We start from the raw sequence: 26522 nt of genomic DNA on the forward strand, positions 1-26522 counted from the left end.
GTACTCCAAGACCCAAGGTTCTTCTACAGATGAGTATTAAATGGTTTCCCTTTCTCTTTTTTTTTCTCCCCTAATCTCCCCCAATATATTTCAAACTATGTAATAGCCTGATCATCTGGTAGACAGAGGGAAACCAATGTGGTGCTTCCAGAGCCCCTCTTCTCCATCCTGAACATGAAGACTCCACAGGTTTGGTTCTCTTCCCCTCCTTATTCCTTGCTCCTCCACCATTGTTTTGTTTTCCTAGCAAATCTAATCCTCCCAGGTCTCTGCTACTAAAGCTTTCCCCCTGAAGTCAAACTGAACAGCTCCACACATCCTTCTCCTTCTGTGCCTGTTCCCTCAGGCAGTCCCCCAGGGCAGAAGGCAGAAGCACCAGGTGAGAAGAGTGACCATAATAAGTTGTTAGTTCCACAGTCCTTTTGTGTCCTGAGGTGACATGCGCAATATGCCCTAATAGGGCCCTTCCACACAACTGCAGGGAGAAACCTGAAGAGGGGAGACAAGAAAGCTGAGGGCAAGGAAGGCAAATGGCCACACACCACATGGGAAAGGCAGAGTGAATGACAGATGAGCTTCAGGTGGCCAAACCCCATCTGAGCAGCCTGTGGCTGTGGGAAGCCCTCGTTTTGCCTGCAGACCCACCACCTGTGGGGTGGCAGCTGTCTTGGGCTGTTGCCCTGGCAGTGGCCACAGCCAGTTTCACGAGGCAAAGGTGTGTGGGGTTCCTGTTGTGAAGCAACAGCAGGAGGGTGACAGCCCACCACGTCCCTGGGCAGAAGGCAGCCCTGGATGCACAAGGCTGAGCAGGGGCAGGCGCAGTACCCAGGAGCAGCTGAGGCCGTGAGGGACGACCACCTGAGGTAGCTCTGAGCCCACAGGGAGCAGGCCGTAAGGTAAGGAGACAGGGCAGGAGGAGAAGGGCTGGGCATGAGGGGCAGAGCAGGGACTGAGGAAGACGGGACGGCCAAAACCGAAGAGAAAGTTGACGGGATGAGGACGGGAGGCTGCGGGGGACGTGGGCGTGAGGCAGGCGAGGACTGTGGAAGGCAGGGGGCGGGAGTCGGGGAGCGGGGCTGAGGCGGGCGGGGGGTAGCGCGGGCCGCCCGCCGCCGAGTGCGCAGGCCCTGCGCGCATGCCCGCAACTTATTTCGCGCGGCCGGGGCGCCGCATTTCACGCGGTGCCGAGCGGGGAGCGGGCGGGGCGGTGGCAGCAGCCACGTGACCGGCGCGGGCGCGGGGCCGGGCAGCCGCTGGGGGCCGGGCGGCCGCTGGGGGCCAGCACCGCCATCCGCCCCGCGCCGGCTGCGCGGCCGCGGGGGCTCGGCGGCTGCCGTGCGCCAGGCCGGGGGGGCCCGGCCGCTGCGCCCGCCTGCCCCGCCGTGGGGGAGAGGGGCGAGGGAGGCAGCGGCAGGAGCAGAAAGCACCGAGCGGTGCCGTCCCCGCTGGAGCGTGTTCGAGCCTCGGCACCACCTCTGTCTTTTTTATTATTATTATTGTTGTTGCCGGTTTTGGGGAGGGGGGCAGCCTCCTCTCCGCTCGGATCTATTGTCACCACCACCAGCACCCCTCTCCTCGCCACAATTAATCCGATGAATTTGCCATGATTGATCCGTATTAATAGCTGGGGTGGGTGGGCGTGTTTTGGGGCTTTTTTTTTTTCATTTTTTTTCTTTTTTTTTTTTTTTTTCTCTTTTATTGTTTGGTTTTGTTTTTGGAGGGGCCGGGCTGGGATCCGATCTCCACTCCGGAGTCCATCCCTGGTCGGTGCCTGAGAAAATTGCATCTGGATGCATCGTTATTATTATTATTGTGTTTGATCCAGGGAGATAAAGGAGGAGGGGGAGAGGAGTGCGTGTTCGTGGGGAGGGGAAGGCTGCACCCTTCCCTGCACACACACACACACACGCAGAGAGAAAGAGAGCTCCATACATCTATACATATATATATTTTTTTTTCCCCTGGAACTTCTTTTAGTTGGGGAGGAAAGGAAGAAAGAAAATAAATTTTGTGCAAGGAAATACTCTCAGCTCCCTCCTTCCAGCGGGTCTCTCTCCTTCTTTCTTTATTTTTCCCCCCTTCTTTTCTGCTTTTTCTCCTCTCTTTCGGAGATCCTCGCCCTCCCAGCCCCTTGATCAAAGCATTCCGCTATTCTGATTTATTGCCTGCTTGGTGAGGCTTTTTTTTTTTTTTTCTCTCTTTCTCTCGCTCTCGCCTTTTTTTTTTTTTTTTTTTTTTTACAAAGGCGACCTGAGATCAGCCATTACTTTCCTTGGCTCGCTTATAGGAATCTCTTACATTTGGTGCTTGCTGCTGGTGGTGGTGGAACCGCACTCGGATTCTTTCATCCCCCCCCCACCCCCTTGCTGTCCTCTCCTCCCTCCCTTTCTCCTTCCCTCTCTCCCTCCCTCCCTCCCCCGTTATTCCGCCGGGGGAGCCGGATTTGTGGCTGCGGTGGGGCGGGGGGGGACGAGAGCGAGAGGGAGAGCCGGCGAGAGACATGGATGGCCCGGCGCGATGCAACGGGCTTCGGAAGAAGCGGCGATCGCGGTCCCAGCGCGACCGGGAGCGGCGAGCCAAAGGCGGGCGGCGCGGCTCTGCCGCCGGCGGGGCTGCCGGCCCCGGGGCCGCCGCGGCGCTCTCCTCCTCGGGCTCGGAGAAGGAAGACAATGGGCCCCCGCCGCCGTCCCGGCCGCGGCCCCCCCGGAGGAAGCGGCGGGAGTCCTCCTCGGCCGAAGAGGACATTATCGACGGTTTCGCGATGTCCAGCTTCGTCACTTTCGAGGCGCTGGAGGTAGGAGCGGCGGCGCTTTGTGTGCGCCTCATTGTGTGGGGGCAGCGGCGGGGGGAGCCCCGCAGCGCCGACTCGGACACCCCCTCCTACCACCACCAACCCCGCACCCCCAGCTCCTTACCCGCCTCCCCGGGTCGGTGCCCGCGGGGGCGGTCCCGCCGCCCCTTCCCCGTCCCCGGGGTGCCCCGCTCCCCTCCCTTCTCCCTTCCTGCCGCCGACACCTGCAGCGCGGCGCGCCGGCGGGGTGGGGGGGGAGCTCCGGCACGGCGGCGGCGGCGGGGGGGACCGGGGTGAGCCCCCGCACCCCGGGCAGGGCAGCGGGGAGTTGTGCGCGTTCCCCCCGCGGCGCTTCCCCTCCCCTCCCACGGATCAAACTTTTCTCGCACCGCGGTGTCCCGGCGGGGCCGCCCACTCGTGTCCGCGGGGTGTGCGGGGGGGTGGTGGGTGAGGGGGAGTGTGTGTGTTTCTTCTCTCTCCCTCTCGCCGATCGCTGGTGGTGCTGCTGATGGGTGGGGGGCGCCCGTCCTGCCGCGCTCCCCACCGCCTTGTCACGAGTGGGCCCCGCGGTGCGCGGCCTCCCGCTCCACGGGGGGCACTAGTCGTTGTGTGTGTCCCCTCCCCAAAATGCTGAATGAAGGGGTGCGGGTACTCCGAGGCCGGGGCAGGTGGAGCCCCCCGCCATGGGGGGCTTCCCGGGCGGTGCCTCCCTCCGCCCGCCCCCGCCTCGGCCCCCTCCGTGTCCCCAGCACCCTCCCACGACCGTGGAACCGCTGTCAGCCCAGCCAGGGTCGTGGTGGGGATGTGGATGTACAAGGGGAGCTCTGGCCTGTTTGTTTGAAGGGCTTTTGTTGTTTATAACTTCTGCTCCGGAGAAGTTTGCCGTGGTGAAAAGCAGATTTATTTGGGTTTACGTGCACTGGAGTCACAACTGGAATGATTATGAACTGTCAAAATAAATGCAGAGATGAAGCTGATTGTTTAACAAAAAAAATCTCTGTAGCTCTTAAGCTGTTTAAATATTTAGCCAGGAATACTTAGTGGCATTTTCAGGGTTTTTTTGGGTTTTGTTTCATTCTTTTTTTTTTTGATTTGGAGCCAAATTTTTCTCCTTGGTTATACCTGTATCCGTCCAGACTGACGTCTCCGAGAGAACTTACTCTGGTGTAATTGAAGGGAGGATTTGTTCACTCCAACAAACCTCCACATGGTTGGTGTTAAGACTGGTGTAAGCAATAACGAGGAAATGCTGAGGTAATGACGAGAGTCAATTTTACCACCATTTCTCACCTGGTGAGCCCATCCACAAGTGCCCTGCTCCAGCCAGAGAGAGGAGGAGTGTGAATACGTGTTGGTCGGCAAGAGTGAGGTTTGAATGCTTCTGTTTCGGACAAAATTCTGTTCTTCCTCAAACAAAGCCCCAGTTTGTGTCATTAGGGGTTTTATGGGAGTATGGACTTGAGAATTTGGCCGTAGTCCTTTTTGGAGGGGAAGTGAAGAGCAAGTTTTATGGTGAGGACTTGGTAGGGCGTTTTAGAAAATGTCTTGATTCTGTTTTGCTTCTTATTTGTTTATTTTTCACTTGAAATGAAAATAACTGCTGTACTCTTTTCTCTTTGCGAAGCCAAGAATGGCTACTACTTGCATCCTGTCGTAATCCTATATCGCTAAAAAGGAGCGCAGAAACATTACCCAGTTCTGCCAGCTAATATCACATTCAGATAAAACAATAGCTCGCACACTGAGACTTGACATACTTTTAATGTTCATGTGATAGGTGGCACATTTTGACCTAACGATTTCATGCTGCGTTGAGAAATAATGTCACAAAATCATTGTTAGGTGCTTTTTCCTGCAGCTCGGTATGTATGTTGAGAAAGTTGTTTCTGAGGATCAGAGGGAGATGAAGGTGTCTAAGGCAGAAGCCCAATGTGGCAGGAATTACTGCGTATGTTGCGTGTAGCAGCCTGAAGTTTTTATTGTGATTTAAGTGTTGGTGAGGAGATTGTGAGTGGCTGGTAGAGTGACATATCTCAGCCTTGGTGAGATGTTCAGGTGTTAATGTGCTTGACTTGAGACAAGAAGCCTTGGGTGCCATGTAGAGGTGTGCTGGTATTTTTATATCTCGTGCTATGGGTCTGCCCCTGGCTCGTTGGAGGCCATGGAGGTTTTTCCCCAGGTTCCAGAAGACACTTGTGCCCAGCATGTGACAAGACTGCCCCAGCCCAGGCTTTGTGCTTGAACTTCAGCCTTTTCTCAGGCTTAGCACAGCTGAAAGTGTGCAGAGACAGAGGGTGTTTTGTCTGCTTGATGTGAGGACCAAAGTACAGAACATACTTGGTGCTGGAAGATCTAAACCTGTGGTCCAGAAGAGGGGAAGCAGGCAGGTGGTGGCTCGCACAGGAGGGGACAGCCGCCATGGAGGGACGAGGCTGAGCTCTCTGCTCACGAGGACATCTTTGCAGCAGTAGGTGTGTGAGTTGGGTGGATGTGAGGTGCCACCCCTGAATCTTCTTATGAATGCTGTATATAAAGTTTCAAACAAGAACAAGAATTTCCATGTAGCTTTGTTTTGCCTGTCCTTTACCAAATGCTTTTTGTTGGGGTGATTGAAAAAGCCCAAACTGTGCAAAAAGTACCAGGTTGTGTGAAGCTCATAGATGGTAAGGGGATGCAGGTGCTGCACAAGAAGAGCACGTATCCCATGGCTGCTGTGGCTTCAGTAGGAGTCATCTGTGTCTGTTATGGTTATGTTGATAAAAGTTCCCATCCCTTGAAGCAAAACTATCTTTTTAACCAGCTCCCACTCTCGGAGCTGCTTTTCTGTCCAGATATCGGTAGCCTTCTCATGCTTCTCAAGTGTAAATTGTTTGGTGTAGAAATAGAGGCCATCTGCTTCTAGTTATCTGTCTCTGGGTTTGTGGCAGCCCGTACCTTGATCTTGCTAGTGTTTGCCTGGGGAATAGAGGGGAACAGGGAGTTGAACGAAGACAGTGGGTTCTCATTGTTGATTTTTTTTTTTTCTTTCCTTGGAGTGACAGTCGAGCAAATCCAGTGTCATTGCAGCTGTGGCCAGACTGATCCTCACCTGGCCTTGCTAGACTCTGGTGTAGCGATGTGCAGTGTAGGCCTGTCCCCTGCACTGGGGAGCATGCTGGAGCTTTGACCTTCAGAAACTATTACTTATTCTGTAGTTAAGCGCTGAGATGTGGTCCTACAGTTTGACTTGATTCACCAGCTCCTCCCGTGAGTAGCCTTGCTGGTACTAACAGCAGCAAGCTCTGCGGTTTACTCCAGAACAGTTACTTACATATCACTTCCCTGACCTCCCAAAATCTTCCAGCCTGTAAAAAGAGAAAGGTGGAGACGTTCAGTACCCACGTTGGTGTGATCGGTGTCTTGTCAAGCTGACCTCTCTCCCCAGCTTGGTGTAGCCTGCGCTGCACTGCCAGTGTGTTTGTTAGCGACAGTGATAGCACGTGGTTCTCCAAACCCAGGTGGGCATTTTAGACACCGCTTTGACAGGGAAGGGGCATTTCTCAAGCCGTTGCAGTGACTTTCTCTGTGAAGCGCTCTGACAGTGGTGGCGAGGAGGTTTCTGTGGAGCTCTCTGGTGAGGTGAGATTTTGCTGAGGTGTTTGTCTCCCTCCTACCCCCTGGTGTGTAGGGCTCCGGGCAGGAGACTGACATGGCTGTTGACATGCTGTGGTGAAGATGGTTTGCTGTGATGAGAAATGAAATCTGACCTGAATGTTAAGATAGCTTAAAGCCTGGGAAGTACTTTATGTTTCCTGAGTCAGCTCTGACCATCCCTATGGAGTAAGCAGTGGGTTTCAGGTTTTCTGAACACTGAGTAAGGTAATGAGTTTTTTCTGCGGATGTTTGTTTAGCTTCAACTCAGGCAGTTGATCTGACAAGCCTGAAATGGGACGCAGATATTTATAAAGCGCAGACAGAAGTGGTGCAGGGCGGGAAGGGGGGACTTGCATTTAAATGGGGATCCTTGTTTCATAAAACTGGCACGATTTCTCACCATGCATTTGCTGAGCTGATTTCTGTTCAGCATGGAGGCATTAGTCTGTTTTGAGACCGTGCTAAATTATCGTCAGGTAAAGCCCAATATAATTAATTACAAATGAGAAAAGCTGACAAATATTTGTCAAGGAGCTGTTTAATGAGCTTCAGATTCTATGTCAGATGATTCCATCCACCTAGTGTAAATAATTTTTAAGCAATTGTTCCACCGCGTTTGTGTGGTTTAGGCAGATGTTAGCTACGGCAGTTTTACATGTCGGACAGATAATGAGACTAGATGGAGTAAAGCTTAACAGCTGATGTGGGCTTTAAAATAGAGACACTACTGTTAGACAAACAAAATGTGGAAGTAACAGGAAGGTTTTGGAGGAACTGTGGTCTCAGTTGTGTGTCTGTATGCACTGACAGTGTAGCTCTGTGTATGCATCTGAATGCAGGAATTTGCTTTAATAACTGTTGTGTGATACCCATCGCTAGGCACGGCCCACTGAAAATAGAAATAGCTTGGCTGTGTGACAGCAGAAGCTTTGAGCTGGACACCAGAATGACTGGCTTGCAGTGTGGTTTTTCTCCACAAATCATTCTTTTCTCACCAGCCTTTTTAGCTGGGCTGATTAGCCTGTTTACTTAAATTCTCTGAGATTTCAAGCAAGTTTGTTCTGCCTTGTCTCTATCCCTTCATATTTCAAAAGGAATTTGATCTTCGTGCCTTACCGCAGCAGCATCATAACATCAGGTGTTTGTTCAGTGCTGTCAGCAAATCTTGGTGGCCCTTCTTGTGTTTATTGACTGCTTAGATGCTTAGGTGTTTGTCCCAGTCTGTGTTTGCACATGCAAGTCTGCAGATTTAGACCAGCAGAGAAAAGAAGGAAGTAACTAAATGAAGGTATCTGTGGATGGTGAGTGGCATTAGGTTTTGTGTGACACTGGGGTATCATACGAAGCATTGCATTTATTATTTTCACTGTGTATTTAGAGGAAACAGTAAATTGACCTGAGATCAAATTTCGAGATAACCTTGACAGAGCAACTGAATCTCTTGATGAAAACCCTCAGCGACCAGACCTGAAAAAACAGCACCCCAAACTGAAAGTGGGACTGAAAACAGCAGGATGCATATTCCACAAAAGGAACCTCTTCGGTGTTTTTTGACACCTATGTAACTGTCGTTTGGGCACCTGAATACTTTTAAAATACTTCAAAATTACTTTTAAAAGACTGATACCTTTCTGGGAGGCAGGGCACCCGCAATTCCCACTGACCAGTAGCTGTTGAAGAGCTGAAACTATCTCTTTGGGCAGATAATGACCGAGGATTGTGATTGTTGCATAAATATTCTTTTAAACTCCTGAAGGTAACAGCGTAATGAAGTTGGGGATTTTTGGCATTCCAATAGGGGATAGTAGGAGGCACAATGGCCTTGAGTTGAAGAAGGAAGAGTTTAAACTATAAGGACAAGTTCTTTAGCTAAATGTGATTCACGTAGTCTCCACTGGCCCCCCTCTTTAAGGTTAACGTTAGTGGGAATTATGCCACATATCAATAGGACAAAAGACACCCTTCTCCTTCTTTATCTTGGCATCTTTTTTTTTTTTTTTTTTTCTGCTATTTGGGTGAGAAAGTAAGCCGTTTCTCATTAAATATCTGAGGCCTCTGCTGGGATGAGGGAGTGTAAAGAAACAGATTTATAAAATAAAGGGAAACGATCAGGAACTTGGAAGGAAAATGATCACTAGGGAAGGGCAAAAAAAAAAAAATGAGCAGAAAGACATCAAGGGGCTGAGTAATTGAAAGATTGAGTTACAGCACTGAGATCAATAGAGAAATATCAGGGACTGGATGGGAACACTGAGAGCTAGAGGGGGACGTTGTTACCGAAAGTGGAAGTTTCAGGTACAATCCATCGCTATGTACGTCAGTGCTCCTTGGTGAGAGCCCTGCCGTCAGTACCGAGGGGGAATACTCAGCAAAATCTGTCCCCACTTAAAAAGTTGTTAAACCTGGTAACTCTTCAGCTGGGAGAAAGGCAGAACGATTCTTCACTCAATGAGATGTCCCCCTGTTTCCCCCCCATCTCTGCTACTATTTTTTCTTTTTAAGGACTGTTTCTCTCAGTTTGCCTGGAAGACCCTACCACATTACACCGGGGGTCTGACCTGCAGCCTTGTAATTATCTGCCGCTAAATTAGAAGTTTAATCTTCGTTCTGAGCAACAGTAAGTTGAGTCAGATAAGTTTTAAAAATAGCCCAAGCTCAAGTTTAGTGAAGTCTCAAATGCAATTAATAAAAAGGTAATGGAGTTAGGAAGTTGCGGGCTGAAATGTGGAAATGTTTAACTCTCCGTTTCCCTTTACTTGAACTGAGGCAACGTCGCCTCGGTTCTGCGAGGGGAAATTGCTTCCAACGTTTCTTTGTGTTCTTGTACATCATCCTTATGATTTATCAGTTCAGTATCTCTGTTCTCCTTGGGGTTTGGCTCGGTATGCGCCACAAATTACCAGCTGTGTGTGTTTTTTGTATAGTCAGTTTGTTGTCGTTTTGACTGGATGCCAAGCCATGGTGAAGACCACTTCAGAACATCATAGTCCTCTAAACTCCTTTGTTGTAGAATAGATATGAAAATCCACTTTGCAAGTAACGAGAAATGGCTAATGCAGGTAGGGATTTGTTTTGCTGTAACAGCAGAACGTGCAGTGGCAATTTGTCAGATCCCCAGCTCGGCTCTGCTGTACTATTTGCCTTTAAATAGTGTGTTACCTTAATATCTTGAGATTTTTCTGCTTGTATCTTGGCAACACTACTGCTGAAGTTCACACACTCATGTGGTGGAGAGGGAAGGTTTTAGCCAAAAGGGTAAATCTTTAGTCTGGTAGGTGTTACAGGAAGGAGTTTTGGTTCTGGCCTCCTCTCTGCAGGAGTGGTGGAATAAAAGTTGGCAAAAGAAGCAGATTATTCCTTGGCACCACATATATTTTTCAGTTTGTGAGTTTTTGCCTATCAGGTTTAATTTGATCATGTTGCATGATGTACGGGTGTGCACCTTGGTCCTACTGGTTTTAAAATATCCTGAGACAAAGATGCAGGAGATGTTCAGAGGTGTGTTGATATCTGATGCGCCCCAGTTCTTGGCTGTCTGAACTTTAGATTGTGTAATGCTGGCTGATGCACATTTTACTGATATGATTAATATCCCAAGTCCAAATGGGAATAGTTACTGCACAGCCATGCAGGAGATCGGTTTGGTGTTCTCTGCAGAAATGGTCGCCGTTGCCCATTAATCTGTCTCACATGTGTTTGCCAGCTTCCCAAAGTTGAAGTTGTTTCTCCTCTAGAATCAGTATTTTTATAAATTGCCTCTTTTTGTACTTTTACTTGGTAGCAAAGGGGACTTACTGGTTTGGAAATAAAACCACTGCCAACCTGTCTTCTCCATCCACAAGTCTGGGCTTGTCCTTTGGTGGATGAGCTCATGAACACAAGCAAACATCTTCAGCCTTTGAGCTGTGTCCTCTGCTAGGTGTCATTTGAATGAAACCATCTGGGCAGGTTTGTGGATGCTGCAGGATGACAATGCACACCTCAGTTGGAGAGGTGGATAGAGGTACGCACCAGGAGGTTCTGGGTTAGGTTAGCTTGTAGGTCGCTGAAGTTCTGGAGGGGTACTCCTTGTGTTGCAGAGTAATTGTAACAGAATTGTGTCAAACTTTAAAACATGTTTTACACTCCCATGCAGTCAAACAGTGGTCAGATCCAGAACCACATTCCTAAAAGTTTGTGAGAAGCCTTGCTCCATAACCGGCTGACTAAGAGAGGGACAATTTTTTAGTGGAGAGTATGTAAGAGTGATAATATCTGGTGCAGATACCCCCTTACCTGTCAGTAAAATCTGCAAGCCATCATCGCCTTTTTCCCTACGTACGGGTACAGGTTACCATGTCCCAGTGACCCACCCTTGGGGCTCTGGGTGACACAGCTTGCAGGTTGCTCTGGAGCGTCCGACAGCTCACCCTCCTGGTATAATAAAGGTGTTTTAATTTCTTTGCTGGTGAAGTGGAACCAATGAGCCAGAAGTGGTTGCCACTGACTTCTCCTGGACCACATGCAGGTGGCTCTCGGGCATGGGAGGGCAATGTCCCTGGGTACGACATGCGAGCAGTGTAACTTCTCCCTCCTGGCAAGTTTTGACAGCCCATGTTTTGCTGTTTGCACACTGTTTCCTATTGCTGAGACTTAGATGAGTTACAAACATGGTGATAATTGCTCAAGGCATTGATTTTTATTTATTTTCGCTCTGGAAGTCCTAAGTGACCTGAGACCTTTCAGTCTGAGAATCTGCTTCAGTTTTCTTACACGAATGACGGGAATGGAGGAGAGGTGGCCAAAGCACTCGACTTGTTGCTATGAAATGGGGATGTCCAACTGGGGGGCTGTAGGCTCTCTTGTTCACCTGGCTCCTAACCACTTTTGTCACCTTTATCTTGGCTTCTGCTCCGTATGTCTCTGGAGGGTGCCATGAAGTGTCCTTCAAGGCTCCTCCAGAAACTGGCATCTGGTCTCCAGCTTCCAGAAGGCCCAAGGGAGGGAGCTGGGAGGTGCCGCTGTTGCAAGAGCTGGGTAACATGTGCTTTCCAGCTTGCTCCAGAGCTGGCCAGATGCGTTGAATGGCCGGGCATGACATCCATCGAGCGGGCACTGATAGAGGGCTGGAGGCAGCGAAAGTAGTTTTGACCTCCGAGGAGTCTGTGTGGTAAGCAGGCAAGCGAAAAAGTGCTGCTGTTGGGGACGATTTATGTTGTAGCTTTGTTAGTGTTGCGGGTTTTAATGCATGTCAAGGGCACTTTGACTTTGAATGGAATCTTTTGGTGTGAAACTGTCTTTTCTCCTCTCTTTTCTTCCCCTAAAGAAAATTCAAAATAAATACTGAAAATGAAAACCGTCTGTTTTGAGGGGACCAAATTGCCTCTCTTTATTTTATGTGATTTGGATATTACTGAACGATTAAAAGTCCTAGTAATTTTTACTGACTGGCTATTGTGCTTGTAGCTAGTGAGTCTTCCAGCATTAGTCATTTTAACTATGGAAAAAAATAATAAAAATGCAATTAATGTGGCTCAACAGCTGAGTCTGCTGGACTTTAAAAAAAAAAGCACGGAAAAAAGTAAATTTTAATGAGTTCTAGGATCAGAAAGATACATCTGGTGGATGGATTTGCCAAGTTTTCAACCTCAGAATGTGTGTTGAAAAACTCAATGAATTATGTAGCTACAAAAGTGGATCTTTGCATGTTTATAAGACCTCAGTGCAATCTCCTTATATTTGCCTAATGACAAACAGACATTCTCACAGAGGCGCAGCCCAGAAGGACACACATGTGCTGAAACAGCTCTGTAAGCTGATCGTATTTGTATCGGAATGCTGCTACTAGTGAAGGAATTTTAGAGGATCTGTTAAATATGGAAAAAAAAATCTTGGTATTGGATAAAAGAAAAGAGAAGGGAAAGGGGAGGGGAGAGAAGGAAGGAGAAGAAGGAGCACTGAAACTTTGAATTTACATGATGTGTGGGCTAAGATACTGTGCCTCCACTGCTGAACCAGAAAATTTATAACAACTGTTTGTCATGTGTATGTATTTATAGCCATTCACATAATGAAGAAGTTTCATGAGGTTGTAATAACATATCAAGATGGATGTAATTAAAACAGAAGCAAATTGACACCTCTAGATTAAAGGCAAACTCTAAACTAATACACCTGTATGCTGTAGCTTATGTATTAGTTGTCTGGGGCAGTCTGCCAGATATGCAAATAAAGAGACATTGGCAAATTTCCTTGGATGTGAGGTTATGAAAAAGCCAACTATTTAATCTTTTACCTAGCCCTGTTCAGCTTTGTAGCAACAGGAGAATTTATTAATTTGGTGTCACTGATGCTTCGTGATGGGTATGGGCTAAATGACACAGAGGGGTGGGAAAAGGAACAAGAAGTGGTACAGAGCAGGTGGCTGCCAGGGAATAATATTCTTTACAGTAGGACCCTTCCCTTAGAAAAGAGGTGTCAACTGGACTGTTTCAGATCTGTCCTGACTCTTGGAACTCTAGAGGACTAAAGAGGCCTCGACATTGACTTTCTGCAGCATTTGAGCTCAGTTAAACGCTTTTGAAAGCTGCACTGTGACAACAGATTTTGGTTCTGTCATGCTGCAGGTGATTGGGGTTGCTGGTAAGGAAACTCCTCTTAAAATTTATACTTTTCAGATACAGTGTCACAATTCAAATCTGATGTAAATATTACTGAGTCTGTGAAATGGCTATAAAGTATCCTAACAATTTTATGTAATAGTATTTTTCATAGAATCATTTTTGTTGGAAAAGACGTTTAAAATCATCAAGTCCAACAGTTTCAATTTGTTTCAGTTTGCAGAAGCCTAACATTTTTCCAGTGGAGTTGTGGACACATGCGTAGTGAATTTAAGCCTGCAGTCAGTAGGTTTGCTCTCTGAATTAACGCTCTTGGGGTTCTTATAAATAGTCTGCAAACGACTGATATAAACTAGGCTATTGATGTGGAGCAGGAAGGGAATTATTTGCCTTGTTAGTTCCAGGCCTGTGAATGGAAGCACCAGCCTGGCTTTTGAGGAACTTGCACCCCAGATAACCTGCATTCCTTTAAAAGCCCCAGGGATGGAAATAGGTCCTTGTGTATAACCCCTATGGCTGATGATTAGGGGTTTTTTTTAACAAGCTGATGCTGGTACCTCAAGACTGAAAAATCCTACCTTTTGTGGATTCGGTGGCATTTCCTCTGTGAGCGGCTGTCCCAGAGAGGTCTACATCCCTCTGCTCCTTCCAGTCACCTCCTCAGATGGTGGCAGACACTTGGGTTACTAACATTAATTTACAAGTAGATTGATATGACTGCAGGTCTAGAAAGCTCAATGAATTAAAAATTCTTGAATTCAGCTTTGAGTTTAGGCTTGGGGCTATGGCTCTGCAGAGAGGTGGCTGTAAAATGCACCTATTTTCAGGGAGCTGTCTGGATAAAATCTCCAATGGGCATGTCTTGTTATACTTTTTCTGAATGAAAAAGACTTCTTTTTTTAATACATCTGGACATTAAGGATCAATCATACGAGGTACATGGCTTCAAAGTGATTTCAAATGGTAGGATTTTTGTCTTCAATACTTCAACAACTTTTCTTCCACCTTTAATCTTTCATGAGCAGAAGCTTCAAAAGATAATTAGTAAAACATGCTTTTATCTGCATTTATCTCAAAACATGATTAATTTTTTAACTGCAATTACAGCAATCATTTCAAGTTTCCTCTATATTAATGAGTAAAGGATTTTTTTTGAGAGAGAGCCTTAAACATGGCTGTATTGGCCGAGTTGAAAGGTACATTTGTGAGTGTGCTTTTTATTTTCATTGCTAGGGATTGAATTTCCGGTTCCAGGAAGTAATATTTCACATGGATTAAAGTCTTTGAAATGCTCTTGCCTGGCTTCACTGGATCATTTTGAGGAGCTGACAATGATAAGAACTGGCTCATGCACTTTGCCAGACCTGGCTACTGAATACCCAGTTACACGTTCCCCTTGGGTCGGTGCTTTGCTCCACACGGTGCACATGTGACTGGCAGGCTGTCCTCTGCGTGCTGCTCTTGGCATTGACATGCAAGATATACGATGCAGACAATTTGTTGTTAATGAATTGGCAATGAACTTGTACATTTTCACCTTTACCATTTCTGTCTTTGTTGTAGGCAGCTTAAGGCATCTTTTATTACTTTTTCACTTCAGGGAGAAAGATGCTCATGTGTGTGCCTTTTTTTATTGCTGGTAGTAATGTATGTGGGACTGTCCAACTGGTGTCCTGCAGCCTGGATCCCACCTGTAGATCAAGTGTGTGTCCCTTCAGGATTTTGAGCACCTCTGTCTGGTTGTTGATCCTCCATGGCTCACCCCAGTGCCCCTAGAACATGGTGCCATTGGCACAGCGGTATCCCAAAACAGATATCCAGCCCAGAGCCTCCGAAAGCAATGGATCACTGCAGGGGATTACTGAAAAGAAACAGAATTAAAAATGCTCTTTACTAGAGAACAGCTTTTGTGTAATTGTGCCCTGTGAAGGCTGCTCATCAGCCCTGCCTCCAGCTCCTCCATGAGCAGGAGGGAGAAATTTTGGGCTGGAGCTGCAGTTTCGCTGCTCTGTGCCTCCGAAGGGACTAGGCAGAGAGCAGGCCTGAGGCTGCTGGAAGTGATGCTGGGGTGATGGCATGGCCTCGGTTATTGCAGCAGAGTCTGAGCAGCAAGGGAAACGGAGCAGGCATTTGAAACTGCAGCTATAAGAAGCGTAAGGACCTGATTTTTCTTTTTTTTTTTTTTTTCAGTTCCCTTCCGTTAGGCCGTAGTCCTGGATGTCAGAGGTGATTCGGTGTAAGCCCGCACGGCCTTGGTTCAAGTCTGATTTTAGCTTCTAAATTGGGATTCCAGTTACCCTGACCTGCAGTCTCTGGGGAGATGGATGGGACGACGACTGCAACAGTGGATTGGGCAGCTGCATAGGAAAGCATGCGAGTGTATAATCAGATTTCTGATAAAACCAGGTCTCTGAGTCTCTTGAATGGGTAGCTTTGCTGTGAATAGGCTCATAAGGTCTGCTGTGGCTGCTCTCTTTGTTTGGTACTGTGACAAATATTGCTCTGGTATCCTTGTTGGCATATTTTTACATCTGTTACCCATATTTTGCATTTGTTCTGGCTGCAGTGTGATTTTGTTTTGCAAAATCTACCTGGGATTGGGACGGAGATATATGTTTGCTAAGGCAGATTTGGAAAATGCATTGTTGAAATACAGCCCATATGGGCCATTGTAAAATGGTTACTGCAGCATATAATTGCCTTCACAATGATGTGCTTTGTCATTTTACTTCCATCTTCAAAGAGGCTCTCCTGTAGTCTGCTGACAGCAATGGTGGTATTAGAAAACATATGGATTTGTAAAGGCATTAAACTGTCTTTAGTTCAAGGATTAGATTGCAGTGTTAGAGTATGGGTCACCACATTTCTGTGTGGATAGGCTGCACTTGACTGTGTCAGTTTATGTTGTAGGTTAGGGAAAGGTTTGTTTATTTATTGAAGATCTCTGACATAATATCCTTTCAAATACATGGGCAAGGAGGCATCTCTCATGCTGCCGTACACGGTATGAGCTGCACCTCTATCCCAGGGCCGTGGTCCCACCTCACCCTGCTTCGCTTGCAGGGCTCGGTCAGGGCTTGCAGGCCGCACTGGCGAGACTTTGAAGAAGTCTTGGAGGGAAGTGCCAGTTACAACATGGAAAAATACACAGAATGTAAAATCCACAAAACTGGCTTTGAAATTTTAAGGTTTTTTTTTTAGTCCTCTGTGCTGGGCTGCTACTCTGAATATTTTGGGTATTTGTTTTGTGTTCACGTACAAAGGATGTGTTTACACTGTACAGCTCCACACAGTTCAGAGTATAGGGCAATCTCTTCAGCTTTTACCTTTTTTCCTACCGTCACGGTTTCAGATGTGGATTTTCTGGGGCAGGTTTGAGGTCTGTAGTCCCTCTCTCAGCAAAGGTCAGTGCAGCGTTTGCATCATGGGATGCCCGTGTCATAGGACGTGGCACACAGCTTCTCTCCAGACTGGAGCGATGCTCGTGCTCTTTACAGCATCAAAAGGGGAAAGCTGGAGAGTGAGAGGGATAATACACATAAAGAAGATCCTTCTTTTTCAGTTTTGTTATTATTTTTGACTGTCTTTTTGCAGCCTGCTCAGTTTAGCACTCTGCCCAGATGGGACACTGAGGCAGGCGAGGGGGGCTGGCTTGGCCTATGGCTACCTTCACCTTCTGCCACGTGCGCTTGCTGTTGCGTTTGGCTTTGTGCAGGTCCCTCCCAAAACAACTCTTCTGATATCTCTCATCCTTCAAACACACTCTTTAATTAAGATGCTGAGCCAGTCCTTGGGAGACATGGGTTTGTTTCCGTGCAAGCACAGTCATCTTTCGTAACCTTGAAGCAGTCCCCGCCCTCACAGTTCAGCATGGCTGTGCGAGCACCTGCTTTGTGATTGTGCTGAATAAGGACGGGTTTGGGCTTGGATCCATGCCTATGCTCATGGGAGGTGCTGTGTCCAGGCTTGTAGGTTTGGGTTTCTTCACTGAGAAAAGCAAGCCTATGAGGACATTGCTGAATTGTGAGACGGTATTTGTTAGCGTGAAGTCAAATATGTGCTTAGGTGTCACCTTGAGCTAGAGCGTTAATTTTACTGTAGCTGAGTTCTCCTGTCTGCAAAAATGGGTTTAATCCTACTTTCCCTCTTTAGAAATTGCCTCACTACTTAATTGGCATCTGCAGGATGCTCAAATAGTAAGTGGTTAACATAAAATATCTACATAATTTAACTGTAGGACATCAAAGCACCAATGCTTATGTACATTTAGCAGGGACCTGGCTAGATCACATATTTAAATAACTGAAGGCACTTGTATTATTGTCAACCACCTTTTAAAATAAAGCTATAATTTTGCCTTAAAATTATTAACAGCAATCACTTCGTTAAGGAAATCTGATATGAGGTGTAACCCAGTGAAATTCTGATGAGTGCTTTATTTTTCTTTATACTGTTACAATTATTAATGATGTAAAAGTTAGTGTTGCCTAGTTATGGCTTGTTTCAGTTTTAAATCATTTATGACATTATCTGTTGCAGCTGTGGTGGATATCAAGGCTGGCTTATGGTAATATATTTCCTTAAATCCATTGCAGAATATAGAAGAAACTCTCATTCTAGGGATGAGAAACATTAAAGGATGTATTACTAACTCTGGCAGCTATAATGGTGATAAACAAATTAGGTCTGTCATTAATGCCAGGGTCTGCAGGTGTAATATGTCATGAAGCTGGTGTCTCTCTGTTACTAACTGGCCTACAAAAAAATAAATGGAGTGGGGTTTTAATCCTTGTGTAACAAATTTAAGAGCAAAGCCACTTTGTGAAAGGTTTGTGTAAGGTGAACCCAAAGTTTATGTATGTGGCGTGTTCTTGCAGCAGAGCAGAAATGAAAAGGATAGAAGCTTAGTCCAGTGAGAAGCTCCCATTAATATCCCCAGGTTTTGCAGCAAGCCCTTGTCAGGGCTTTATTTGAGGGCAGTATTTATACAGATGTTTAAATCAGTCCCTCTTTAGGTTGTTAAAAATCACAGCACAGTGCACTTAAAATGGGTATATGCTTCAGTGTAGTCAGGAGTAGGATGTTATTAGGTATCTACATAAATGTATCCTTAATGTGAGACTTTGTAACAATGACTTTTAAAAAATTAGTTTATTTTGAGGGAAAGCTTGGGAGAGTGGCTTGGCGGGGGAGGTTGTTTTGTGGGACACGGCTGCTTGGAGCACGCCTGGATGGGCTGGAAAAGCCCCCGCGGGCAGCGTGGCTGGTGACCCCAGGTACCAGCGGGATGGGAGCGGAGGATGGGAGAGCCCAGCCACACTGCAGGCTGGTGGGAGCCCTCCTTTGTTGAAAGCTTTTGTGTTTAATGTGTTTCTTGCCTGATGCCTGAATGCAGGCGTGCATCTGCGCAGTGAGGATGTCGCGTGAGTTTGGATTCAAGCACAGATTCAGGTCTGGGTGTAATGTACAGTGTCAGTGCAGACTCTGACAAGCTGAAGCCTCTACTGTATGGGATTGAATTTTGTTTCTTCCTAAGAGAAATGGTGAACTTTGTGGCTTTGCTTGCAGTGAGTCCTGTTAATGACGAGTCATCAAGATTTCCCTGGCAAGTAGCATTACTTTGGGTAATTACTTTGGGAAGCTACCGGGGGGGTGCTTCCTCCTCCCCCCCAGTGCAGACACCTTCCCATCCAGCCACATATTGTTGCTTTCTCCAATACTAGCTAAACAGGTGGCAGGATTCAAATCACCACTCTCTGAATGGAGTTCACTCTCCACAATAGCTCACCAGAGGCCTGTTTTGTTACAGAACATTGATTAAATAAATATTCCTATGCATACAAAAGAGGAGAAATCTGTTACAGCACTCTGCAGTTATTTTTCCATTAATGGCAAGGAGCTCTCTCTAATTTTCCTGCCCCTTTCAATCTGTTTCCCTGTCTGCCTGCCTTCCCGTCTCTACTAATGCCTTCAAGTGCATAAGTAACGTACAAACAACTTACATTCCCTCCCGTTCAGATCTGCAAGCGCCTTAGCTCCAGCTCGGTGTGTTTCAGGAAATCCTGCTAGCCGGTGCAGGGCATAGTTGACTGCTTCATGCAAGTGTTTTTGATTAACTTGATATTTCATGTTCAATATCAGTATTCCTTGTGCTAACTGACTTTCATTTTGTTAATTTATATAGCAGCAGTTAAAAATACAATGTCACAATACCAACATCTTGCATAATATGACAATTGGGGCAGAATATTTGACTTCTGAAGAAGGCTGTCTTTCTGGTGTTCTTCTGTGACCCCTGATCTTTTAAAACCTTTGAGGCAAAAGTCACTGCTCTGTGATCTGTGCTGATGGAGGTGCGTATATATCTTGGAAGAAAAGCACCTCTTGCTCAAAGATCCTGCCGGACAAAGGCAGCTCCGCTGCAAGGAGCAGATCTGATTTGGATCAAATAGTGACAAATGGAAATAAATGTATGGTAAAGGATTCCTTCAGGGGAAAAAAATAGCTTCACTAGTTTTAAGTTCAGCAGACACTTGTCTCGAGAAAGAACTTTTCATTGAACAAATGTATGGCTACAATAAATGTAGAGTGTGAGGAAATGCCATGGCATTACTTTGGCTCTATGCTGATGTGTCTGAGATCAAAATCCACTCCAAAGAAAGTAACTTGAATTTGGACCTTTTTTTTTTTTTACCCAGGCAATAATACCTCTACTTTGGACAAAGCAGAAGTCAGCATTTCTAGATCATCTTTTTTCTTAAACAAATTTAGAGCTGTTAAATCACAGAGCTGTTACTCTAGAGATGTAAATTGTGTAATGTGTTTTTTTAATCTCTAAAGACCACAACTGAAGCCTCCTTCCATTATATGAGTTTGTCCTAAAATTCTTACCACTGTTGGCTACATTTAGGAGCAGGGTTGGAGAAGTACCCATTTGGATAAAGCTGGTCTTCTGGGCACTCTTGCATGGAGAGCCCTCACCCTCTGTCCTAAGCTGCGGTATGATTCCCGTGGTTGAACTGAAGCCGTGCCAGCACGCTCTGATCTCCTGCAGCTTTGTGTTGCTGCGGGTAAGAGAGGACTGGCTGTGGAAGGCTGTAGCAGAAGTCCAGTGTCTGTCTTCTCTTGCTTACTGTGGCCAGTTAGTTGGAAGTGACACTCACCTGAGTTTAATTCTAGTTTTACATTGCAACAACATACCAGCTCTTCCCTGTATTCTTCCCTGATAGTGCAATGTAATTATTTTTTTGTTATCTTTCAAGATGTAATTTTATGTTGGTGTGCTTTCCCACTAACCCTTTGGCACAGAAGATGTATAGCTAATTCATTTTTCCTGTAACATGAAGAAGCAAGGGAGAAAATCTCAAATCCTAGGGCCAAGTGGCCATATTAAAGGCAGCTGAGGAGCGACGTGCAGAGAGGAAAGGCCCATCTCAGAGTCTGAAAGCCACTGGGACACGTGTAGTGATTAATGGTATCGTTGCTTTTTAGCTTCATCAAAAGGTTTCAGTGTAAGAGTTTCTAAGGAATGCTGATAGTCACAGGAACTTATCAAAGGGTACAGAAAATATAAAATGAGCAAGCAGGAATGGGAGTTAATTACTGAACAGTGATTACTCTGATATAACCAATTATTGGATCATTAAATGTTTATTACCTTTTTTATGCTCCTTTCCCCCGTAAGTGCAGTTTTGTCCTCATAGTATTAAAAACAGGGTGGATCTAATGCATAAAAAGCCTTTTCAAAACCTGGAAGGTATTAAAAGAGCATCTCATCCTAACACCTGACACGCTGGCCTGCTCGCTCTGCTTTCCCTTGCTCTGCGGATTTGGGGTCAAGTGCTGTGAACCCTATTTAAAGGCCAGATTATCTCACGTGTAGGAAGGGGCTGGAGAAGAGTGTAGCAGCAGAAGCAGGGCAGAGGCTCCGTTAGACATGGCCGGCAGGTTCACTGTTCTTCACCCGGCGACGTGGGGTTGGGTTCCTGCCTTCTGCTCCTGCTGGAAGTGGTCGGTGGCTTTTGTGTCCATCACCCAGAGGCTCTTCCTGGTGTGGAAGGATGTAGGTGACGGGTGGAGTGACATGGCTTTCATTTTCCTTGGGCTCAGAGCATCTCTCCCTCTCCATTCACTAAACCTCCCTGAAGAAAGAAGAGTTTCCATTGCAAGGCAGAAATGATGCCGTTTGAAAGCAAGACATAAACCCTGCACAGGTCTCCCACTGGACATCTGCAAAGTGAAAAATACCATCTTTTCAGGCTGACTGCAGTTATTTTGGATGACATTTGAGAGTTTAAAATGTTAAAGCAATTTTAAAAAATATAGCTATTTGTGACTTTCGTCAATGATCCTTAAACGTTGAGTTGTTTAAGCTTTATATCTCGGGAGAAGTAAGGGTCAGGGTAAAAAAAAAAAAAAAAGCTCTTTCCCTGTCATCACAGCGTTTCCCACGGCGGCACGTGCTGGTCTGTGTGTGCAGGGGGGCCAGGAGGGATCTTCATCTACAGTGTGCCTTTGGTGGGTGTTGGGGGACAGATGGAGAGAGGCTGGGGTTCGTCACGGTCCTGGTGTGTCACAAGCCCCTGACAGTGGGTTTTGTACCCGTGGTGTGGGCAGAGCGAAGCCGGGGAGGCAGTCAGTGTGCTCTGCCTGATGGGGGGTGTGTGTGACCATGACCGGAGCTGCTTTGTAACACCACTTCATCTGTTTCTGAAGTGTTTGGTGTGTCACATCCTCGTAACTGCCTTGGTTTTGTCTCGAATACAGTATGCTGGTATGGTAGAGGAAGTTCTTGTGAAGCAAATTTTTCCATGCCCTTATTTGTGAATTTAGCTTAATAGGTTTTATGAACTTTCTGAGGGGATTATTATTATTTTTTTTTTTATTAACACCTCCCCTTGCCTGGTTGGAAGCTTCAACCATTTTTGAGCTAAACCTTCAGTCAGTCTGTCTTTTTTCTGTCCATCTTTTTGTTTTTTTTTCCTGACTAACCCAACCAGCCCAGAAATCTGCTTCTGGACCTTCCCTTACAAATGCGATTGTCAGTTTTCATCTCTGATGCCTAAACCCCCATGAAAGTCAATGAGGAGGGTTATAGGGAACACACAGCAGAGATGGCAGCTCGGATGGTGTTTGCAGCTTTGTGTTATTACTGTAGTGGAAAAGGAGGAAACACTGTTAAACCACGCTCCCTGCACTCCTGGGAATTTAAATTATTGTCTTTACTGCACTGATGTGTCAAATCTGTTGTGTGGCAGTTGGGACTTAGCCCTCTTTGGAAGGATTCGTCTTCCTCCTGATGGGTTTTTCTCTGTACTCCTTGAAAGGAGAACTTTACTCTGGGTTTCTCTCACTATTTTTATTAAAAAAAAAAATAGAGCATGTTTCCTTTGCAGAGCAAATATTATGCAGGTCACGGCTTCCTCCTGCACGCGAAGATGATTCTGTCCCCGCAGTGCAAGTCTGTGGAGTCAGGACTTGTCAGAGATGCTTAAGGATGTGTCGCTCGCAGGAGCCCGGGTTCCCACACAGGCATCTGCGCTAAACATCATCACTCTGAATTTCCAGCAGCAAACTGCTTCCTCCAGCAATGAATTATAGGTGTAAAAAGGCCCCTTTACTCTGCTGCAATCACAGGTTTGGGGATGCAGGCTGGTTCGGGGGCTTCGTGTCCTGGCTGCTGCGGCCGCGAGAGCGAGAGGCACAGCCGGGTTACTCGGGGCTGCTGCTGGTGGGCACGTGTGCAATTACCCCTTTTTGACAGCCTCTGCGTAAAATAGTAATGATAATAATAACGAAACGTTCCCTCAGGATTTCCTCTTAATAACTGAGCGCACAGCAGCAGTTGTAAACTGTCTTGGTCGTGTCATAGCCTCTCTGAGGAACACGAAGGGCAGAGGACTGCCGACGGCAGCGAGGGGCCCGGTAACAAGGCAAAAACAAGGCGTGCTGTGTTTTAGAGCCTGTAGAAAGATGTATCGTGGTAGCAAGGCCGTGGGAGATGAGCCAGTCTCCTGGACTGCTACAAATGTGAGATTTCAATGAAAGGTCAGCCAGGAACAAGGTCAAAACAAGCCCGATACGCATAGCAAACAGCGAGGCTGCACGGCGCAGATAAAGGTTAATGGGAAAGGGCTGTTGGCATTAGTACAGCATGTGGTCAGCTTGCTGCGGAGCAGGGTCTGAACCAGGAGATAATGAGGAGGGTTTACTCTAATTCTATTATAATGTATAATTAACTAGCGTAATTGATAGCAATTTTCCCCGTGTGTCTGTGTGTGTATGTGCGTGTACATAAAGTCTCATTTTCGGCTTTTGTGCACTGGGTGCCTTTAGCCGATGGAAACCGTCCGGCAGCTCCCTGGGGCTCGACCTCGCCGCAGTGCTCAGCCCACGGATGCGGAGGGGGAATGATGTTTTCAAGAGCCTGTATTTTCTCTGCCTCTGAAATTAGGCATAATATTGAGGTGGTGCCCTGGATAGGGCAGACCTGCTGCTGATAAAACAGTCTGTTGTTCTGAGAGCCACGGATGAAGTTAGTGTTTGAAGAGAGAGCGAGGGACAGGTCAGCCCAGTTTCCTTCTGGGTTGTTTGCACCTTTTATTCACAGTATCCCTGTGAAAACAGAGAGCTTGAACTGAGTTTTGCCTTTGTGATTATCTTTTGTACAGGATAAAGTTTATGCTTTCTACTGTACAGAGACATAAGCAAACTTGTGTTTCAAACACACTGAGGATTTCAATTTTCATGGTGCACAAAGAAGAAAAAACATTGCTGATTCCTCTGGTCTTCCCCTGCAGGGCACAGAGCAAATAAGCAAAATCTTCCTCTGCCCCAAAGCAGCCTAAAACCAGGCTGCAGTGCTCTGCTGATGTGGTGACGTTTGGGATTTTGTTGGATTTTGGACTGGTAGGGAAACCCCTGCTGTGGCATTGACACAGGATGCCATAAAGTAACCTGGCCCGCTGAATGTAAAATCAGGCTTTATCCCACATGGTTGATGTTGTTGGGTTGCAGGGAGCCTTGTTGTACCTGCTATTAGATCCTTGATGTGACGTGAAAACATCAAGGTAGGAAATTTGGTGTTGATTTTTTTTTTCCCCCCAAATCTGGCCCTGATGGTAGAAGTCTACCCAAAGTCCTGAATTGTAAAGTAATAGAAGCGGGCTGACAAGTAAAAGTGTTGAATGATTTATCTTGGCAGCATTTTTGCTTGTCCACTTGCTTGATTTTATGGGGTAAAACTGAGAGAGGGTGTTAGTATTTACTTATTTTTTCTTTCAGTATCTGGCAATACACATTTTTCAAGGGTAAATGCAAATAACCCACTCCTTCATTCTTAATCCCTTGAGATGGGAAACCTAAAGGCCATATTCTTGCTTGAGAGAGGGGGATTTAGCTTTCCAGCTACATTAAATGTTAGCTGTAAACGTGTGGCTAAAGGCTCCTGAATACTGAGTGGAGACTCTTCCCTTGAGGTTCTGGTTTATTTGGAAATTTAATTTGTAATTATTATTTCTTTTTTTTTATTTCAAAGGTTATGCAACACTTTAAGCCTCAGATTTTAGGTCACTCTGCCTTTTACAGCCAGACCTACCTTGTCAGTGAGAAGGCACTCCAAGGACTGCAAAAGACTCAGGCTTAGTGTTATCCAGGGAAAATGAGTATAGTAGGTGTATTATAAAGTAGTAGGTAATGTAACCCCAGTCTGGTAGCCTGACAAGTGCAATGTGAATGGTGTAACGGTACGATTGCATGCACTTAAAGTCCTTTTTTACAAAATAATGCTAATTGCCCCGGGCTGAATGATACTAGCGTCTTATAAATACCTGTCAGTACTTGTAGAGGGAGCCAAGAAAAGTCAGGTGGAGGAATCAGTGAGATTGGCTCTCATGCAGAGTTTCAGCATCTGAGGCACTGCTAAATCTAGCAAAGGATTAATACCAAAATAATCCTGATTGTCCAGGAAACCCGTGACAACATGAAGGTTTGAGATCGGTGTGATATGCTTTAGAAGGAGAGTAATAATAAATTCACAAGTCACCAGAGATAGAAACCAATTGCTATTCATCCTACATCACATCTGAGCTTTCCTACAGTTTGTTTCCTGCTCCAGTGATATGAGAGATCCCATTCCACTTGAAGTCCAGCATCATTTCAATGCCGGCTTTCACCAGAACCCATAAAAATGCTCCAAATCCAGAAAAATCCCCCTGTTGCTCAAAATCAATTCCTCTAACCATTTGAAGAGTCTCGTCCTGGACTCTCAGTGGTCTGTACTGTTCCCCAGTGTTGTTAGTATTCTGGCTGCAGAAGTTATGTCGAAATGGGAATGAGAGTAATATCCAGATCTCACTAATGTGTTGCCATTAAATGTCCATGTTGGAAAAACTCACCTATATTTTTGCTGCTTTTTTTCCTGTGTTCATTGTCAGATATACCAAGATGTTGCTATGTTTTGCGTTGTGTTGGGTGTCTCGATCTGTGATACCCAAACCGTTTAAAAATGGCACATGGCTCAGCATGGAGCTGCCACGGCTTCTGCTCATGACCTTGTTCAGGACTGCTAGAGCTGGTCCTGACATCCACTGTCAGCCTCTCGGATCTCACTCCAGCCTCGCTGCTGAGGTGAGCAGGGCTTGAGTTTTCAAAGTGTTTTGCAAGATGCCAAGCAGTTGAGGAATACGTGGGGGTAGGATTTTTTTCTTCAAAGCCTATTTCCCCAATTTATCCTCGAGTGGTGTAGATGTGAGTTGGTCGATGTCCCCAGTAAGACTGTGCCCATGAATCGGGACCGTTTGGATTTTGGGTAAACCTGTGTATCCTTTTAGTGACTCCAGTGGTGCCGTTTTTACTGTGCCAACAGTGACCGTGGGCATGGTGTGTTCTGCTCACCCTCCCTCCATGAGGCCACCTTGTCTATAGCTGCCTGCACCCAGTGCATCTGCAAAAATAAACCGGAGCAGGCAGGGTCCCTTGGCTTGGCACAGAGGATCCCAGCAGGCAGGTGACTGGGGAACTGAATGGGATCTCAAGCACTTGGGGCATTGCCTCCTGCCAGGTGGAGGCACTAGGCTGGCCCCATGCGTGGTGACAAGGACACCCGCAATGGTTAAGGATCCAGTCAGATTCAGATCCTTCTCCAGCAGTGGAGAGCTTACTTTCCCAAGCAGCATTTGTGTTTTTAAGCCATTTATTTTCCATTGCACTGAGTCGTTGAACATTCCTGCTTGTGTTTTGTTGTTTTTACCCTCTGTAGGAGCTGAGGGAATTTATTCAGCGTCTCAGTCTGGTAATGGAAGGGGGCTGAGGAGGTGCTTGACTGTCTGACTCGGCAGGCAGAGGCATGGATGTTGCTGCGTGTGACATCTTTCTAGTGAAGTGGGATGTCAAGATCTGAGATCCTTTTCCACTTAGCGTACAAGAGCATTAGAACAAAAGGAAACAAAAAGCAGCCCTGCGCCACAAAAGGAACCAAACCAAAACCCCTCTGGCGAAAG

At 46.4% G+C, this 26522-nt stretch overlaps 1 protein-coding gene across 4 annotated transcripts in view; it reads left to right on the forward strand.

Moving 5' to 3' along the window:
- Nucleotides 1-2448: 2448 nt before the first annotated feature.
- AUTS2 (activator of transcription and developmental regulator AUTS2) overlaps nt 2449-26522 on the forward strand; it is a 757133-nt gene continuing 733059 nt past the window's right edge. For all 4 annotated transcript variants that reach the window (XM_068415808.1, XM_068415810.1, XM_068415811.1 and 1 more), the window contains exon 1: nt 2449-2794. In XM_068415808.1, coding sequence (XP_068271909.1) covers nt 2501-2794 — 294 coding nt within the window. In that variant the 5' untranslated portion in view covers nt 2449-2500. The remainder of the gene's footprint in view (nt 2795-26522) is intronic.

Source organism: Nyctibius grandis, chromosome 18, assembly GCF_013368605.1.
Source record: "Nyctibius grandis isolate bNycGra1 chromosome 18, bNycGra1.pri, whole genome shotgun sequence".
Taxonomy (NCBI): Eukaryota; Metazoa; Chordata; class Aves; order Nyctibiiformes; family Nyctibiidae; genus Nyctibius; species Nyctibius grandis.